General features: G+C 28.8%; 2 protein-coding genes across 2 annotated transcripts; both read left to right on the top strand.

The window, feature by feature from the left end:
* The first annotated feature begins 6,297 nt into the window (after window positions 1-6,297).
* On the top strand, window positions 6,298-15,208 carry LOC108770550 (lipid storage droplet-1). Its single transcript, XM_018522180.1, has 8 exons — window positions 6,298-6,490; window positions 8,958-9,100; window positions 9,366-9,551; window positions 9,826-10,072; window positions 11,769-11,938; window positions 13,875-14,132; window positions 14,447-14,548; window positions 14,752-15,208. Exons 2-8 carry the CDS (start codon window positions 8,972-8,974, stop codon window positions 14,878-14,880), a joined length of 1,221 nt encoding a protein of 406 aa, XP_018377682.1. The 5' UTR covers window positions 6,298-6,490; window positions 8,958-8,971; the 3' UTR covers window positions 14,881-15,208.
* Window positions 15,209-18,058: 2,850 nt separating this feature from the next.
* LOC108770572 (lipid storage droplets surface-binding protein 2-like) lies at window positions 18,059-21,324 on the top strand. The gene is made up of 4 exons (XM_018522214.1): window positions 18,059-18,225; window positions 19,220-19,574; window positions 20,209-20,382; window positions 21,017-21,324. Exons 1-4 carry the CDS (start codon window positions 18,059-18,061, stop codon window positions 21,293-21,295), a joined length of 975 nt encoding a protein of 324 aa, XP_018377716.1. The 3' UTR covers window positions 21,296-21,324.
* The last annotated feature ends 582 nt before the right edge of the window (window positions 21,325-21,906 follow it).

Raw genomic sequence — 21,906 nt, 5'->3', positions numbered from 1 at the left:
GCTGCTGTTTGCAATATCCACGTGCACTGTTCACTGCCACTGCAGTTCATGTTAATATCGTTGTACATAACTTTCTATGTATAGCTCGAGTGCGTCAAAAAAGAGAAAAAAAAGAAAAAAGGATAAGCAAGGCGAGGCGCGCGAGTGGACACGCACCCTGCCAAGTACAAAGGACACATAGCGCCGGTCGCATAGGACTGAGCTGCACTGACAGTCCGGATAGACTAATTTCCGATTAGCGAGTTATCGTTCCTCTGCAGAAGCAGGTACTGATAACGCGTACAAACAAGAAAAGTTTAAATATAATAAAAGTTACAAAACGCTCTTATAATACATGTAAGGAAAATTTAATTAATCGCTTTTAACGCCGGATGATGTTGGTGCAACTAGCCCGAGAGTTGTTGTTCAACGCAGGGTCTCAAAAATCTCGCGGTTCGCGTGAAAAAGGTATCTCATCGTATATTTGACTTTCGCCGCCGTATTGATCATTGTGTGAAACTACGTTGTGAAAATACTTCATTGTCAGCACAAACCAAATATAGTTTTGCACCACCTGTTACGTATATTCGTGTATTGAAATAGAAGGAATGATAAATTTTTGCTATTAATCAATTTGATGGATTATCTTCTCGATTAAAGAACTTAATGGATGGTTACATGTACGATTTAGATATTTAGAAATTTGAATGGTGCAAAACTCTTTTTGAAGCGTGTGCATTTTCGTTAAACGAGATGTTTTCAATTTTTTTTTTAGTTGCAAACTTTTTTATAGACTGTAGCTGTAAAACAAATTGCTGGAATACGAGTAACGAGCTAGAAAATTTCGAAGTTTCGATGTTTCGTATAAAATTTATTGAATAAGAAATTATTTGATTAAAAAAATATAGAATTTTGTATAGCAAATTTAAAGTGTGTGTCAAAGAAAGATGTTGTAAATTTGTTGTTAGATCCTTATACGACAGCTGTAATTTTATTGGTTAGTTCAATTCAATTTGTTATTAAATGTTTCGGATTTTCTCTTTTATGAAGTGATTTGCCTATATAAAATAAATATTTTTGTAATCAAGTCGATCACAAAGTATACCATGTACATGTATCCTTGGTACAAAATTTTTAATCTTTTATGGTGTTAAAATATTTCAAGTTTATTTGGAATTATGAAATTCGTCTTAAACATCGTAACATCGAAAGATGACGATTGCAGGATTACGTTTTCAATATAAACTAATTCTGGTTATGTGGAACTATATTCGCATAGACATTGTATTTTTGTAGCGATCAAATTCCGTGCGTCCTTGCTTGTCTTTCCTCTTTTTCCCAGCCGCTAAATTGAGATTTGAGATGATTCGAAATTAGAATGTTCAACCGTAATACGAGGCGGAAGCACAAGGAAAAGTTCATGAGAGAATATAGAAAAAGAGAATATAGAATTCATTAATATATATATACTTATTGCGTATATTTTATTTGTATTAAAAAATTTTGGAAACAAATAAAAAGTAATTTTCTTAGACTCTTATTGCAATTTGACAGGAAAGTTTTGATGATTATGTAATATCATGTACACAATGTGCATAAAAGAATGAAAATTAGAAGAGGAATATCTTAACTTTTGTAAATGTTGATGATTTAAATATTAAAAGTGTTTCAAATTGTGTGCTTCAAAGATAATTTTTAATACATTATAAATAAGTTTATTTGTAATTAAAATTTTCTTATCTAAAATTGAATAATAATTCCTTTTTAAAGTTTTACAAAAAATTTAATAAAGATTTATTTGCAAATTTATTACAGAAATTTTTCGAGTGCGTTTGATAGGTTTTCTGATTTTCAAATCTTTCAGAAACTTTCGGTTCATGTAATAATTATCACGAAGGAATTATGGAATTAATTTAAAATTTTTCATTCTTATAAATTTATTATTTTCTTCGTATTGAAAAGGCCATAATAATCGGTGCCTCGGAGTAATAAACTAACGATAAATGAATGGACGGCTAGGAAGAAGCTGTAAGACAAAAATCTCGAATGACTAGTCTCTCTAGTGTTTTTTTTTCTTTTTACGAATTCCTGGCGAAGAACACATTTATCAGTGAACCATGAGAATGCAAGCAAGTCCTTCGCGTTTTGAGTGCCGGAAAAAGTTTCGGCTACTCTGTCTCGCCTTGATGCGATTCTATACGAAAATAATACAAATTCGTGCGTTAGATTATGTGGAAGTCGTTTATCAAGCGACAAAAAAAGAGAACTCGTCGGAGCCTTGTGTAGGATTTTAGATGATTGGTCGAGATTTGTGTCGCGCGGGGCGAGCCAAGTTAACAAGATGACAAATTAAAAAGGGCGACAATGCCTGTTGATTTACTGACGTTTTCATAGTTTATTATGTCTCTTATATAAAAAAAATTATGAATTGTTGCGCAAAACAATTACGGTAATCCTTGCGATATTATTTAAAAATGTGATATATTATTCGGCAAATTTATGCAAATTATGCAAGAGACTTACGGCTGGCCAGTCGCGCGTCACAAATTACTCATGCACTCTCTTTAAGAATTAAATCACGCACCGATTCAATCGATATCATCAACTGTCATGTTCTCGTTGTGTCGCGCGGAGCAAATCTGACGCATTTGTGTGTATGTGGAAACGTGTGTATCTAAACGAAGTATATACTTTAAAGTATATACATATATATATACATATATATATATATATATATAAATATAAGCTCATGAAAAATCGAATAAAGAACCCGTAGTGGTTCAAGATATAAGTATATATATATATGGGGATTTAAAAAAATGTAAAAAAAGAAGAGGGAATTAATGGCGCGCTGAGCGTACGCCACCTCATTGACCTCATCTAATGCTTTTTTATCTGTACATTTACAATTTGTGTACCAATGAGGAACGTTGTTTAATCATGTTGTTGATGTTATTGTTAAAGAATGAGATTCAATATTGTACATAACTATATATTCATTATAATTGATGATATAAATAATTATATACATAAAAGAGTAAATCCCCCAGAGAGTCCCCCTATGCCTCGCGTTTCGATATGCGGATCCACGTCACTTTGTAATAAAAGGACAAGTACTTTACAAACCTGTGTTGAGCAGGATGAAACTGCTGGCATAACAATCGTGTCATTGTACATTCATGCCATGAAAATCGCGTTAAAGTGCCTCTACTACAATCCGATAGTATTGTTTCTTTTCAGATTGTTTGTTCGATATGCTGGCAGGAGTATCCGTAAGCTCATGAATTGTATTTGTCACATAGTTTATAGCTACATAAGAATTTGATATCTCGGTGAAAAAGTGTTAAAAAGAAAGAATTATTTATTACCGGAAAGTATAATATACTCGTACATTGATTTGTTATTATTGGCGAGTTTCATGTCAAATGCTTATTAGCATGTTGTATTAAATACTTTTAATGATTGATAGATCAATATAAGTGAAAGTGTTTTAATACATATTCTAATCGCTATTTATGAAAAGATATTTTTCTGACAAATTGAGATTGATATAGCAATTAATTTTTATAAAGAATCTTTAATGATTTGTATGAAGAAATGAAATTTTATAACTTTTTTATTCTGTACGCAACTAGATACTGTATTAATTCAACAGATTTTCAGCAAAAATTTTAAGTTTTTCTTGACACTTACTTCAGCTTATTAAATGCATTAAAATATTTTATTAAGAAAATAATATATCAATTCATTGCACTATTTCGAAAGCAACATGAAAGCTTAAGAGGTAAGTACAAAATATATTTGGTATATATTTTTTATAAATTACTATTTTATTAACTTATCCACATAAGTTATTTAGTAAACATAGTTAATCCATAATAATAATAAAATAATAACTAAAACAGTTTAACAACTTCTTAAATCAATCAATAAAACAAGATTAGTAAATAAAGCAATAGGAGTCTACCTCTGGTTATTACAATTTCGAGTTTATTACATTAAAAATATCATCTAACTTCGTACGTTTAGACTCCATTTTTGAGTCATCTTCAGCAACACCGCAACAAAATATACAGCATATTATAAATTGCAGTCAATATCCCAACCTTCGCATGAAGATGACTCAAAAATGGAGTCGAAACGTACGAAGTTAGATGATATTTTTACTGTAATAAACTCGAAATTGTAATAACCAGAGGTAGACTCCTATTGCCTTATTTACTAATCTTGTTTTATTGATAGTTAATCCACTTAAAACAATGGATCTATAAAGTTTTATATATTCAAAGCTTTAGCTTGAATCGAAAATCATTTCGCTTAGTTATCTTTTCACATATTGGTCTAATTAATGTCATTGTTGTTTATTACTTTTATTAATATTTAAACAAAATATATTACAAAAATTTTTAAACTTTGATCTTATTTCAGCATTAACAAAGAAACGGTAACGGGAGAACAAGTTACTTTTAAAAAAATAACTTTCCATTGTCTAATATAACCAAAACATCTTTAAAGAGCCATCTTGTCTTTCCTGAGGATGAATACCGCCAATTTTCTAATTGACGTTAGCTGATGTTAGTTAAATCTAGCAACACACTTTATTGTCAACAAGCAATAAAACAGTTATTCTATCAACTCGACCTTCTGAATTCTTACAATTACGTAATATTTCTAACTATTCAGTTTCTGGTTTGGTTTACGTCTGCATAGTTGCAATCATACTATATGTATATATCTAATATTCATTTATGCGGAATAAAATTTTGTCAAGGTTATGAAACATTTATCAAACAGCATGTTTTCTTTACGATCAATTATACATAGGTAATCGTAATTTTGCAAAAGATTAATTAATTATCTAATTAATTAATATGTTTACACATAATAAAATTAACAGAATTTTTAGAATTTAGATTATATATGTTATGCTTTCTCTTTTTATACGTTATTTTTTATTAACTGACAAATATTATACTTTATGTCATAGTAAATAGAATGGCATCACATTTAATGTTATATAGTGCTACAGCATTGTGAGCCCAGTTTCCTTTCATATTTGATAATTCATATGAAGACAAGGAAATTGTCTCGATTTGATATACTCTTTTTACTGAGAACATTTTAAACATATACATATATTTCAGCGATTATTAAATAATTTATTTAAAGAATTAGATTAGACAAGAATAATTTCATCTAAGATAAATAAAATCCGGGTTATTAAATAAGATAAGCACAAATTAGCAACAAATAAATTTATAACATGGACACATTTATCTTTGTAAAGACAAAATTGCAAAATGGACTTTGCATAGCAATTAAGAGAGTCTGCTCAAGATAATTTCGAGTTTTTCATAGTTGCTTTTTGCTCGATTCATTTTCGCAAGCTGTCTAACATCTGGGGCAATAATCCACGATGTCTTACATTTAATCAACGCACCAAGTTTGACGTGATATCCTCTATAGAATGAGAATAAACAAATAAAGGGGCTATTATAGAGTGAGACAAACACAATTATTAAACTACATTTATATATTTATTTATACAAATTTGTTATCTAAATTATGGTAAAAAATTATGTTAAAAGTCAAGTTAAAAAATCATTAAAAAATTAAATTTGAAAGTATCGTTGATTGATACCTCAAATATCATTATCAATAATGTATGTTGCAATATTTTATTGATAAGAGGTACAATAATAATTTAAATATAACTTGGGAGAACTTGAAAGACCAATAAAAGTGTTATGACCGATTTGATAAAAATAAAATAAACATTTTTATAAATTCGTAATTATGACACAATTATCAATAAGAGTTTTGAAGAAAAAAAGAACATTCAAAACGTGAAACAGTCAAGGATAACATCTCCTTTCAAAAAATAGTAACATAGAATTAAAATTTCGCCAATCACCTACCCATTATATTTGCAAGTGCGAAATCTATTTCACATAAAAATGATTCAGTGTCTACGTCTTTTTCCGATTTCCACGCACAGAGAAGCGCATAGAAAAAGATTTTTATTCGTGCGTCATTAACGTCCGTCGCATTCATATATAATCGATGTGTCATAGGTCAAACCGATGAGATATCCGTTTGTAGTCTTCGTCGAGCAGTCAATGGTGCATTCTGCGGTCGAAACGCCGAGTTTTCTGTCGTTGCATCCGGTAGAAGATTCGAACGCGATTGGTCCAGTTACACGATATTCAGAACCCACAGGTAGCTTTCTCCCGTTTCAGCTCGCCTTTGCTCTTAGGTAAGAATTTCCGCTGTATAAGTACCCATCTACACTGATTGTAATTTGTATACACTCATGCATGTGTGCATGTTTATATGTGCACAAGCATGTGTGTGTATGTGTATCTGAATGTGATTGTACAGCTGATTATACAGTTGAACCGAAAGCGAAGTAAAAAGGAGGAAGGGGTAATGCGATCTTTGTGCGAAATCAGCAATTATAGTAGTGATTGACTTGAAGTGCGAGGAAAGAAACAGCGAAAGAGATAAAAATGTGAGTAATACTCGATCGAATTTTTCGCGTTGAGTCTACCTAAGCACCGCTTTGACGCTTAACAAATATGATCGATGATTTATAGTTGCGCGATAGATCAGATTAGAATATAATCGAAGACGAAATGACGGCAATATAATCATTAAATAGAATATCTCAAGAAAGATATGCAGCAAATTAAGTATTATTAATAGTATTAAATAGGTGAGAGAAATATTTGTTACTTTCCTAGATATAGCAAGCTGACGTTATTTGTTCTGATTTTGATGTCAAAATGACGACAAATAACGTCAGCTTGCTAATTAGGCTAGCTACAGATGTATAAATTATTTAAAACAAAATGTAATAAATACATCGATACAAGAGCAAAAATATAATTTCGCAGATGAGTAGTAAATAGTACAGATGCAGTGCTACATATATGCACATGAGGAAAGTTTGACCTCTGCGAGAAAGTAAGAATATCCGTCCGTTGGCATAATCGCTCATAGGGAAACTTCACCGGAGGGAGTTTCCTCCTCAGTTCGATTGTCCTCAACACAGTGAACTACAGGTGAAAGTCCCGTCGAGAGTTCTGATGGAATAGCCACGAGTTTAATAAATTTCTTCTCTTATCCTATTATCAACGAATTGTGCTAATTTAATAATATTTTATCCAGTTGAGAGAAGATTATTTGATGCGTGCAAAACAGTTATATGTATTACCTCGACCTTACCACGAAGCAAAATCTTTATTACTGTCCCCTCTCGGTATGACCTCCTTTATCGGTTCACAGAATGGATGCTGAGCGAATCGTTTCTTTTGAGTGACATATGGCGTCGTTTATATTTAGCGAAGAAAACACGTGTTTTTTCGTGTACTAGTGTTTTAGCGATAATCTTTTCTTTATTTTTTAGCCACAATTGGAAGGGAAGGGGGTACTTATCCGTAGGGATGCCGCAAGATTCGAGATTTCGAAAATCTTGTCTTGTCTCGTCTTGAATTTCAAGACGAGATCGAGACAAGATTTGTGCGGAGAGTTTAAAGACAAGACGAGATTTTAGACTCGAGATTCTTGAAAATCTTGAATTTCGAAAAATTATAGAAATTATATAGGATTTATGTTGCAGAAGTCAGAAAAAATAGGAGTGAGTAAAATAAAATTACTGTTAGTTGAATCGATTTGTCAATGTAATAGTAGCGCAATCATATGCCACAACATAAAATGATGTATACCGTATATACCGGAATTATTTAATTGTTTTTCTAAACAAATAATACATGATTAATAATACCAAATGTGTGCAATATTGCTAAGCCTAGATCACATTAAACTGTATCTAATATAATACTAATTGTAAATCAAATAACACACGAATCACATTTTTTTATTATTCAAACATTTTATTGCACCAATTATAATTATTATTCGCCAAATAAGATTTTAGATATTGAACATGTAGTCCATGAATTTAAACAAAGTAGGGATCTCGCTGATTCCTCGCATAATCTATTTCTATGTTTTGTTATAATTAATCCTGCTGTATAACCTTTCCGATGGAACGGACGTTGCGCAAATATTTAAGCGTCGTCTACAATACACGGAGTAAAAAGAGTAAAAAATTGACCAATTACAATCAAATCTGAGAAGAATAATCGATTGTAATTAGTCAATTTTTTACTCTTATTTCTTACTTCGTGTATTGTAGACAACGCATTATTTAAAGTCGAGAATTTCGAAACAAGACAAGATTTCTGAGTTTGAGATTAAGAATGTACATTTCAAGATTTTTTCAAGACAAGACGATATTTCCTAAAATCTCGTCTTGTCTCGTCTTGCGACATCCCTACTTATCCGTAAATATGAGATTGTTCTTTCTTAAATTAAATGAGAAAAAAGCGAGAGAGAGATTATTTGATCGAAGCTACGCAAATTATTTTAAATAGTACCTATGCTATTCTATAAATTATAATGCATAGATAAAAATATACTAAACATATATTAATTGCTTACATGATGCAATTGCTTGCGTATTAACATCGCATGATATCAAGAACTTAATATTACAAAATGCAAATACATTTACATCCGAAGAAATTAAATATGTATGTTGACTTAACCATTTTAATAAGCCATGTTTTTCAGCTATTTTCGAGCAATTTTTTAGCATAAATGAATTTATGAATATTAATTAAAGCATTTTTTAAAGAATAAATGCATGATTAATCGAAGTTTTTTTCTTTCAAGAAAATATGTACGAAAGATAGATAAAATAAACAAATCTGATATTCTTTTAACAAACTGAAAAAGGTTCTTCTAGAACCTTTCTTCTTAGTTCTTAAAAAACATTTTTTTGAATATTTGGCAATTGTAAAATTGTGGAAACTGCTTACAATATTAAAATACACACAGATTATAATGCAGATTATTATTGGATTAATGATTTTTTTTTATTTTATAATCTAACATTAATTTTTTAATTGCAGCAACTATTTTCCATATGGGGGAAACAAATGCAGAAAGGCGGCATTCGGATTTGCCTCATTTTGAAACTATAACTAAGCTCTCCAGTCTTCCTATCGTAGAAAGCGGTATACACATCGCTGGTAATGTGTATACCAGAATAAAGGTACATTCAAAATAAAGATTTAAATTCTAATATAATACAAAATGTCGCTCATCATGCCATTAGAAAAGTGATAAATCTTGCTTTCAATTATTCAAATAAAATATACGACATTTGCAGAAATCTTTTTGAATGATAATAATAAAAAATATATGTGCAAACAAATAATCATTTGTCACTATTTTCAAGTTAATTATCATTTAATTTTTTTTTTCACACTTACTTTTCAATAAGTTTTTTTTATAATTTAAACTGTTTCTTTCCTTAGCGTTCGAATTCTTTAATGAACTGGAGTTTAGATACGGCGGAGCAGTCATTATCGATTGCTACGGCAACGGCAAGACCAGCAATTGTTGCACTTAATGGACCCATTACGACAATTGATCAATTATTGTGTAAAGGTATCGACATCGTTGAGCAGAGAGTACCGGCAGTGCAGCTTCCTCCTCATGTTGTAAGTTTACAAATCTTTTTTGCATGACAACATGCAAAATTTATGTGGAAATATATACATATTCTTGCAGATTCGTAAATTAGAGCATAGTTACACATTTATATTAATATATGCCATTATCAATTAAAAGAATATTTATTTTCCATTAATATTATAAATTCAACTTAAACAGAAAAATGGATCTTGTGGAAATCAGTTAAAATTGGTTATCTCGTGTAAGTAGATTAATAATCTTAATAGAATTATTGCAAATTAATCTTGTTTTATGCTCCAGATGTATTTAAACACGCGAGACTATGTAAATGAGAAAATTGTTAAACCGGTTCTAATGCGTGCCGGAAGTGTCAAGCAAATCGGTAGTCAAGCTGCCGACGCCGCCGCTGATAGATTGGACGGTGCACTGACAGTTGCGGACGAGTACATGGATCGTTACTTACCAAAAGATCCAGCTGATAAAGAACCAGCTGATAAAGATCCAGCTGATAAGGATTCAGCTGATAAAGATCAAGCTGATAAAGATGGTAAATATGATAATAGAATTAGATTTTGTGAGCATTCTAAGAAAACATTTTAAGATAATACTTTTTGCATAGAATGGAAAAAATTTTGTTTCTATCATTTGATAAGTTTGTTGGTGTTTTATGTATTTTGGTATAAAAATTAATTATTTTAATGTAAATATTGAAATAGTAGGGTGGGTGTGCTCACGTTACCCAACCAGTGCTATATTAACTTTCAATAGAATAATGTGGACATTCCTATAGATAATATAAGCTCAAAACATTTTTTTGAAAGAAATTATGTACAGAAATGAAAGGTCGTGTTATTGATTTTTATGTGCGCAGTTTCTTTGACATCCTAAAATGAAATTATCAGGTATCTATAATGTACAATATACTTATTTATACACTCATATAACATCCAAATCTACTCATAATACCGAACATGTACTTTACACTTAAAATAACTTTTATAGTTAATAATATTTAATTTTTTTCAATTAGAATTCTATATTGTTAAAGTTCAAAGTAATAATTTAAATAACATAAAATAACTTATCTTCCAATTCGTGAATTAATAATAGCATCTTATTCGACCTTTATATTTAACAAATCAAAAATGATTTTAGGAGTTTGTGAGATTAGGCTGAATATTTTTTACGAATACTGACATATAGAACAAATTATTCTATCTTAATATAGGAAAATAACGTATTAAGTAATATTAACAACATAATGCTTATTTAATTCGCGATAAATTTGTGAAATAAATAAAATTTGTTTAAATCCCAAAGTATACTGAGATGTTGCAAAGATCTTTTCAGTTTTTACAGTAAACTATTAATACCAAATATTTATAGCAAAAATATAAATGGTGTTCATCTTACTTGCAATGCTCATAATACCTAATCCTACTTTATATCCATAATTCAGATTTTTTTAATTCTATAAAATTTTGTGTATGTAATAATATTATATTTTTTAATCACGTTGCATAGAATTGAACGTTGTTTAAAAGGTGATATTATAATCTATTTTTATTTTAAAATTGTCTTAAATAATGTCTTAAAATGCTAATACGTAAAAAATTCTCTGATTGGTTCATAGCATCTTAATACTGTACTTTAAGAATGGTTACAATGTCAAGGTTTTTATGAAACGAGCAATAATTGTTACTTAATAAAATTCAAATTTTAATTACATACGTATAACCCTAAAAACATACATATAAACCTCAAACGTTACAAAGTCTTCGTCAGTGATTACAAAGAAAACATATTTATATAACCCCTAACAACGTCAACGAACGTACTTATAATATATAATAAAAATCATCACTCTAAGCTAATCTATACACTTATTTCTGCGTTAAGATGTTATGGATCTATATAGGTATCCGGTCTGAAGATTAAAAGTCCAATTGTTGTAACGTTTGAGGTTTTTTAGCGTTATACGTATGTAATTAAAATTTGAATTTAATTAACTATTATTGCTTGTTTATAATAAAAGCCTTGACATTGTAATTAATTGCGTAGCATTTACACGAGCTTATTTCTCTATATTTAAGAATGGTCTTAAATATGAGATCCGATTATAAATACCGATCAAGAATAATTAATTTTATGTATATTATACGTATATGATGTATTATTTTATATATGAATAAAGCGTGCGACATTAAAAATAAGTGTTAAGTGCTTGGGAATTCGTGTTTTAGAGATCAGTTCCAATGAAACCATGAGCAAAACGATACGAACGATTAAACATGGCGCGAGGTTCGGGCGAGACCTACAAAGAAGATTAACGCGACGCACTTTAGCCGAGGCACGCGCACTCAAACAACAAGGAACAGAGTGCGTCCATGTTCTTATATATGTCGTGGAATTGGTAAGGCTCAAGATTTAATCGATTTATCATTTATCGATCATCAACATACTCATACACAGTTTAATTATGTTAAAATATGCATCACATGTATAATACATTCAGATATCATCTATATTTTGCTAATCTTTATAATATTATACGTTATATCACGGCAAAATTATTTAGCTTTTGATGCATTATATCTTATATTGTACATATTCATAACATATATAGATAAGGGAAAGTGGGGGAACTGTGCGCACCTAAGGGAAATTTATTGTCCTGAAATGGTTTTTCAAGTTTAAAGCGATATAAGTTTAGAAATAGAAACTATAAACATTCTTCTACCATTACATATCCTCATATCAAACAGATTTTTATTTAATAAGGTTGTATTTAACCAAAAGGAAAAAACGGAAAAGCGAAAAAATTTCTCGCGCGTCGAGTAAAGGCCTTGGTACATAGAAAAACTTAAAACGTAAGACTTAAACAGTAACGAAATCAACATGTTGGATTCGTTATTGCTTACGTATGGTCTTACGGTCTCTATTGTGATTGGTCGATTCGCTTACTGCTTAAGTCTTACGCCTTAAGTTTTTTTATGAGCCATGGTCTTAATCGTGCGCAAAACAAAAGCTGTAAGAAATGAATGAATTGTGGAATGTTGACAAAGAAATCAGAAAATATATTCATTATATTGCAATATAAATATATATATTAAATATATTTTAAATATACTGTATATATTAAGAAAAAATACTAATGTAATGCACACCTTGGCAAAATGAAATGGCAAAATAAAATAATAATGCCAAGAAGGAACAAAAAAATTAGTGCTAGTCATACAATATATGGGTAATTGTGCGCATTTCAAAACACGCGCACAGTTGCCCGCCGCGACCTGACTTGGTACGAAATACGATTACTTCAATAATTTCTAACCAAACTTAATAAATAACAATTCAAAAGGTGCACATAATAACGTATGCAACTTAAACAAACAAATTAAAAATATGGACATACCACCTTATTTTCTGAATGCTAAAATAACAAGAAAAGATGTGATTTCACTTTTTTGTTTCTCTGGCTAGCAATGTATTTACGTCGTACCTTTTGCAGTTATATCTTAAGAGGACGACCTTCTGCGTAAAAATTTCACCACGGTAATGTCTTTATCTATTGGAAAAGTACCAAATCAGGATGTGCACAATTATCCGCTGCTCACAATTCCCGTACTTTCACCTACATTTTTAAATTTTTTAATAGTTATTTTAATAGTAACATATCTGCTATAACTGATTAGAAAGATGTTTGTGCAAAATAGTCGCTGACATAAAAGAATATTACTGTCGTAGCTGTAAGACGCTGAATAAGACATCTTACACATATTCTATGTCCGAAAAAAATAACTATAAACATTTATATAAGTTACTTAAAATTCTTCCTTAAAAGCAATGTTTGCATATATCGTGCAGACATATTTTTCCATTACAAAATTGTTTTGAGATTCTAGGAAAACCATTTTAATATGGGTCACGATACATAGAATATAAAAATTTATGCTTTTATAAAATGTGAGAATATAAATTAAGATATTCAAACTTTACTATTTATATCGATCTTCTTGTATTTTAAATTCAGAACTAATTGTTTATACAAATATCTATAAATATCTATATAAATGGATTCGATAAGAAAGTTTTGATGAGAATAAGCTCGGAGATAAGTACGTGATCGAGATCACGAGAACGTTCAGTGATCTTGGCATAATAAATATTTACAAATACAGAGATGAAAAGAAACTCGAATATTAAATCTCAATACAAACTCATTAAATACTTATTACGATATGATCATTGATTTTCCTCGTGATCTCGATATAATCACGTGCCCATTTCAAAACTGTTTACGTGAACTTAATATATCGAACGAGCATCAATTTTTAATGTATGCACAGATAGTCACGGACCCAAAATTAGCTATGCAAAAGGCAAAAGCGTTATGGGCCTCATTGAGTCAACCTGAGCCTGAAAATCAGGCGCGTCCAGAAACGCTGGAACAGCTCCTCGTGCTTTTGACGCGCGAATCTGCACGGCGCATAGTGCATCTAGTGAATGGTACGGTGGCATTGGCAGCGAGAACTCCTAGGCGTTTAAGTCATCTACTTGTCCAGCTTTCTCATCAATTACTTGACGTCGCAAACGCTTCATTGCAGGTTACATCAACTTCAGTGATCCGGCTTGATTTGTCGCATTTATGTAACCCAATCAATATAAAGAGAACGATATTTTTAATGCATAATTATAAAAATTATGAAAGGATATACTTTCTCTTAATCGCACATGTTGATCAAATTAAGAAAAATGATTCAAAGAATAAGATATATGCGCGCATGAAATAAATAAAATATTACTTTTATAAATAAAATATAACTTCAATCAGTGCTTATTTTAAAAAAATACAATTTAACGCGTGTAAGTAAATGTTTTTATATTTATTTTAATAATCGTTTTATTCTGTGTTTTCTAGATGGTACCTGCGCTTATAGGTAAGAGCAATACGGTAAAAGAACAAATATCTATTATACGCTCTGGTATTGAAAGGCTGAGTTCAACTGCAAACTTAATGTTGGTAAGTATGCTCTTGTAATGTAATTATTTGAAATTGTGTACATATATTATTTAAAGAAAATATAAAAACCTTGTGAAAATACTTATATTGATATAAATCCCAGTTTTTTTTTTACCATCTTGATAAATCAGTTATCGGAAGATGTTTTTAAATTAAGTAAACATCTTTTCATCGTAGTATATACAATAATAATTTTCTTGCAGGAAAAATTTGCTGCATTTTTGGCTGGTCGCCCTAGCCCTCAAAAGACACCACACACGCAAAACCGTGAGCAGAACCACAACAACCACACGTCAGAGACTTCCGATCCTCCAGCAAACGGTATCGAGTAACAAGTCTTGCCTGAAAACTGCTACGTGCGAGTTTCTTCCCCTTCTGGTATGGTTTTCAATTACAAGGTCAAAGACACGAGGATAGAAATCGCATCGCTGCTCATTGATTAGCATAACATCTTATCGACCGCGATTATAACATTATTTTTTAAGATTTTGTATTCGTGATACAATACGTAATACAACAACAAAATATATTTTATCAATGGCACAGTGTACTCTCGTGCTATACTCAATTTGTACTTCTTAAGTTAGTCATTAGTCAAAACTAACATCTACGATAATTAAATGTAAGTGAAGGAATAAAGAGCGGTTTTAATTGCAACATCACACAAATTTGTATTTATTTTTTCTCCAATTTACTTTAAAAGCAATAAAAATTGTATATTTATGAAATAAAACTTAATTAAATATAATTAATTAACTAATTTTTAGATTCTTATAAGAATATCTTTTAGAATTTTTATTTATATTTTTACATTTTTATTTATCAATGTAAATATTCTTTATTTCTCAATTTTGTGCGATCACATAAAAAATATATGTTAAAGAAAGTATTATATGTATATTGAAAGTACACTTATTTATTAAAAAAATATATTATTAAATATTTCGTGCGTTATAAATCAGATAAATCTATTACTTATTATTGTTTAAAATATTAAATCGTAAACTTTAATACTTAGATGAAAACGTGAGGCGTCTTATATTAACATCCCGTCAATACTACGCTCTCTTCAGATTTCTTTCAATAGTGAAAGTAGAGAAATCCTCATGTTATAGAACTTCTAAATCTATCATCTTGTGTGTCTCAAGCAAGTTGCAATGTACAATTTCAACGTATATCAGCAGATGAAATGCCGATTATTTTTTTATTAAATATTAATATTGAAAATAAAGGATCAGTATGTGTACATTAATTTTAAAAGTATTATTTATTATTATATTTTTTACTTAGGCCTTATTTATAACTTCAATTTAATAGTTTTGTAGAATATTGATAGAAGCTAATGTAAAATTATCTATTCTCTATGTATATATAAATATATATATATATAAATACACATAAAAACGTATATATATTGTTATAGCATAATAATAATACTCATATTTAAATATTATAACCTTTCTTATTATAATATTTGCGAAGACTGTTTACAATATACATATATATTTTTATATAAACATGCTACATGTTTAAGATTTTTTTATATAAAGTATACTATAAAACTTTAAAAAAATACTTTACGTATTATTAATAATATATTTTTTAATAATTTTTAAATAATTTAACACGTTTACGTATTAATATATATTGAACTATGATCACAACGCAATTACGAAATTCTCGAAGGAACTACTTAAATGATTGAGGTCAGATGAACGAGCCGTATTGCACTTATTTGATGTTCATGCAATGCTTCACGCGTGATAAAGCTTATCTATAAATCGCACTGTCTAGATGAAATAGTATTTATATGTGTATGTACATACATGCTGTGGACTCTGGAGTCTAATCGAGTAAATATAAAAGCAGCTTCAAATCACTCCTTATTGTGAAATCATTGTGATAATTATATAGTTTAACCTTGAACTGGTTATCTAATAAATTTTGTTCGTAGTTCAATATCAAAGTTCATAATTTTTAGTTGTTATGTAAGTTTATTTTTTTTTTTTAAATTGATATAATTTAAGAAAATTAGAGTATAATGACTACCTATTATATGTGCATATTCTAAGAAATGTCGTTTATAATCATTTATTATTATTATAAAACTGAGGAAAAAAAAGGAATAGTAAAAATAAAATACAAATAAATAAATATTAACAGTAAAGTATTAACAGTATAAAATAAATTTTTGCTTTTAGTTATTCTTAAACTGTTATTTAGTTATTTTCTATTATCAAATATCACACATAGATCAATTAACGATAATTAATTAAATTATTTAATAAAAATACTTAAAAAATGTGTAACAATTGTTATATACTAATTAAAATAATAAAAATTCTTATATAATTGTATAATTTGCTAGCATTATATCAATAACAGAAAAGAATGATGAAACTCTAAGTAAATAGTTAATTTTAAAGAGTTGAGGTTTAAAAAATCTTTTAAATAAGACGATTTTTGAGCCAAGATTTTTTTACCGAACCCGGATGTTTAAATTCTTTTGATAATTTTGAATCATCCGTGTCTGCTTATGCGACAATCACGCTAATAATGATAATACAAGTTAAATTATCTATCTGACTATGTAGACGGAATGGACTTTATACTGAGGAGACATGATTATGAAAAAGAACAGTAAAGAACCATGTCCCCTTTTTATAGTATTGTATTTTTTTACAGTATTGTACTGTATAAGAAATATGTTGTATAAGAATATCTTTCTTAGTAATGGAGCATCAGAAAGCAGCAAAGAAAAATTGTAATATTTTTTTTAAAACTGTGATTTTGCAAATTTAAAAGTGCATAAATTATTTCACATATTATTTAATATTGATATATGATTTATATATAAATTAATATCCGTTTTTTCTATTTAATTACATAGTGGAATAAAGTGTCTTACTTTGACTTTTTTAAATTAATTAATCGAAGTATCGTATGTATCAATATACTTGAAAAAGGAGAGCATTTATTCTTTCAATGGCATATTATTCTATGGGATTGACCTTCGCGTGTGTTACGCATTCTGCTTTTTTTGGAAAAAAATGATATTACCTAGTCACGGTCGGACGATGTAATTGTGTGAAGTACGCTCGAAAGTTGGTGCTGAAAGTGAATGTTGTACATATAACAGATAATTAAAAAATTTGTATTAAAGCTGTGAGAAGAAACATCTATACTAGAAAAATATTTATATTTCTTATTTAAAAAATATCACATCTATACAATAACTTTTCAGTAATATTAAAAAATATATAAAAAATTAAAATTTGTATAATAAATTTTTGAGTTTGTATAAAAAATTTAAAAAATGTGATGTTATTAAGAAATAAACAAAAAATTAAGAAATAAATAAAAAATCAATATTTATGCATACACGTGCATATATTTTTTATTAATTTCTTTTAACTTATCTTAAAAATAGTTTTGCTTGTGGGATGAGGAGCAAGTATTTAAGGATATGACCATGAGGATGTTTTTGTATCTGCTAACCACAGTTAACAGATGTCGTACTTCGGTCAGTTCACAGTATTGGCTTATTCAAACTACGTTTACTGCGCAGGCGGTTTTCCATGTTATAAGTGTTCAACGTGCGTGACTGGAGTCAGCATTCGTGCCGAGGTATCAGACGCGTTCGAAAGTCACATCAGTGGAGAACTACCTGCTGATCCGTGTGTAATCCAACACTGTAAGTACCATTTTACGATAAAATAGTAATATTTAATTCTTTGTTTATCGAAATTTGATTTCCGAATGAGGATAGATCGAAGCTCCACTCTACAGTGAACTGTTATATTAAAAAAATTTTAATTGAAAGTTGCGAAAGTGATTGTTTCACAACATTTAACTGTTGTTACATGTGCATTTTCGAGAATTCTTGCGTGACTTGTAAAAAGTTATATCATTATATAACTCATTACACGAAGTTATAAATAATTTTTTAAATATATTATTTCTTCAATTTTGGAGTTGCAAAGTGTATTTAATTGAAAATTTAATCAAGAAAATTTTTCATTTTCTTTTGAGTATTCAATTAAGTTGTGTATTTACATATACGATCTTAATAAATCGTTCGTTATTATTTAATTTTCGTCACAATAAACAGTGCATTGAGATTGTTTAAGTAATATTATACAATGATTTGACAATTAATAAAAATAATTGATTAATTTGACAATTTGTATAATTGTCGTAAATATTTAGATTATATCGACTTTTCAAGGACTTTGCCAAACTGAAAAATATTATGGTATCTGTATTCAAAGATGTTATTTATGTCTCTTTGTTTATCGTCATGAAGGACGACGTCTAGAATTTCTCTTTTAACATTTTTGTAGAGTGACTTGATAAATTGAATGATTTAAAATTTTATTTAATATAAAATGCAAAAATGTATGGACGTGAAAAATACTTTTATTGAGAAGTTTTAGAAAGTTTAATGTAAAGATTATTTATTTATATCATTAAATGCGCCATAAGAATATCAATAATTATTTTCAATAATGTCTAAATAAATCGATTTTGTCAAGTTTTTAGTTTGTTTTAAAATAATTTGTTACATTTTTCTATGTATACGTTTAAATATAGTTTTAATAAAAATTATAATTCTTTAGAAATTTTAAGAAAATTAAATCACTCTTATAATGTACGTTTTTATTTAAACAGATATTATATTTTCGACGTACTCGTGATAAACTTGTGCGAAAGCATGGCGACGGAGGTGGCGCAACTTCCCCATCTAAAGGTCTTTGATCGCGTAATGGAATTACCCATTGTTGAGTTAGCGGTCGTCAAATCCGCAGAAACGTACTCCAGAGTGAAGAGTTCGTATCAATTGATGAATTGGGCTCTGAGCACAGCCGAATTTTCACTAAGCACCGCGACAAGACAAGCAATGCCCATCGCTGTACCCATCGCGAAAAGACTTGAGACTCCCATTAATTTCGTTGATAATACTTTATGCTTTGGTCTTGATAAAATTGAAGAAAAAGTGCCGTTGGTGAAGGAGAAACCCTCACAGGTTTGTGACAGAACTTTTTTCTATCATATAATTATAATTAATAAACATTAATTTATTACAACATATTCAGTTCAATAAAACTTACAAAATTAATCAAGTATACAATTAATAGCTATACAGAGTCAAACGTTGTTTTTCGGTTCGTAAATTATGTACAATATGTCTTTAATACAACAAATTCGAACGTTTCGGTCCCATTATTTGGACCATCATCAGCGATAATATAATATACAAAAAACTAATGTTGGAGAGAATGGTGTTAAAACGCAAAAATATAAAATCTATAATCATCCTTATATTCCTTGGACTTACCTCTGTTGGAATATAAGGATGACTATAGATTTTATATTTTTGCGTTTTAACACCATTCTCTCCAACATTAGTTAGTTTTTTGTATATTATATTATCTATTAGTTAATATTTTGTATATTATATTATATAGCGTTTGACTCTGTATAGTCATTAATTGTATACTTGATTAATTTTGTAAGTTTTATTAAACATAAGGAGTCGTTAATTCAATTAATTTGTTGATATTTTATTCTTTGATATTCAGTTTATATCTTTTAATAAATTAAAAGTAGAAACTAAAAATGTAATTACAATAATATATATTGAATATACTTTTTCTTAGATTTTAGAGAAGGCGGTATCAAGAATTTCGCATGTAAACGACTTGATTCTTGAACAAGCAACGAATTTGCGAGACATCAGCTGGAATACGGCCAACCAAATACTCGATACACGCTATGGCAGTGTGGCCGTGAGAGGTATAGATAACACGGCCGTTGTTGTTGATAAACTCTATATATATATATATATATCACTAAATAATTGTAATGTAAAAAGTATACATAAATTAATTAAATTCTTTATTCTTTAAAACATTAGAATATTCTAAGCAAAAGTAACTTTACAGCGTAATGAAAGTCGATAGTGTTACGAGTCAACGAGAAAGTTAGTGAAAGTAGCTAACTTGACAATAAGAGTTTATCGTCGTAATTATGGTAGAGAGCCACCGAATAACCATCTATTAGCATTAAAATTTGATTTTTGTTTTAATATAAATTTTATGTAAGAATAATTTAAACTTTTTCCAATCATATAACTTTCTATATCTCTCTCTCTCTCTCTCTCTCTCTCTCTCTCTCTCTCTCTCTCTCTCTATATCAATAAGTTTTTTTTTATTTAAAATTATTAAAGTTTTAAAATAAAATATTATTTCGTATTTAATAAGTAATTAATTTCTACATAATTTTTATTTACATTCATATTTATATAATACATTTATATCTATATTATTAGAATTAAACAAAAGATGAACTAAATAATTACGCAAATTTATTTCTAAATGCAAAGATAATACGCGGTTGTTTAATTTTTTTTAAACGTAACCTCTCTTTATACTTTTTATATTTTACTTCTTAATACATTATTTCAACTATAAATATTTTATTACAGACATTAACACAGTTGAGAAGGATAAATTGCTACATACTTTACAAACGGTTGGTCACCTATCCAATAAAGCTGCTCGACGTGTATACCTAAACATAGTAAACCACCTGAGCACCATCAAGAAGGACGGTTTATCATCTTATGTTAGCAGTTTAGTTGAGTTCCTTCGACTCACAAAGTATCTTCATACTGTCAATGAAAAACCACAGGCTAATGGCGAGGTAAACCAAGAATCACACGATGAAAAAGAAAAGAGCGAGTAAAAAAGCATTACTTCAATCTCACGTCTCTCAAAATTTCTATACATAATGGTTATTTAAACCATCAAAATTAATATCTTTTGTACTTCTTATGTGGAAATAATAGTTTATATTTATTTTTAATAATTATGCACATATAATTGTTATTTGTGTAATTTTGGTAATTTTATAAATATTGTTAAGAATCAAATTACTGCGGTCACACATGCTAATTTCTAACTGCCGAAGAATTAATCATCATGCGAAAATATTCCGCGTCAATGGAGCGCTAATCCATAAACATTCCTTTATGTTATTCGCTAAATATGAAATATTAAAAAATTATAAAAAAACGAGATAATATTCATAAGAATAAGATGTAGAATAAATGTATAAATTTATGAGATTTGTATTTATATATTTTGTATAATCTCTATGAAAATATGCAAATGTGAAAAAGCAGATAATAAAAGATACAAATGCAATAAATTTTATAGATTGTTATCATAAATATTAAATAAAATAAAATAAATTTTAAATAATAGTCAGTAAATAATATAATTATAATTTGTGTGACACATATGTATATATATTTAAAAATATAACATATATTTTTTTATATAACTCACAATCAA

Source organism: Trachymyrmex cornetzi, unplaced genomic scaffold (genome assembly GCF_001594075.2).
Source record: "Trachymyrmex cornetzi isolate Tcor2-1 unplaced genomic scaffold, Tcor1.1 scaffold129, whole genome shotgun sequence".
Taxonomy (NCBI): Eukaryota; Metazoa; Arthropoda; class Insecta; order Hymenoptera; family Formicidae; genus Trachymyrmex; species Trachymyrmex cornetzi.
This window is presented reverse-complemented; position numbering and strand designations above follow the sequence as displayed.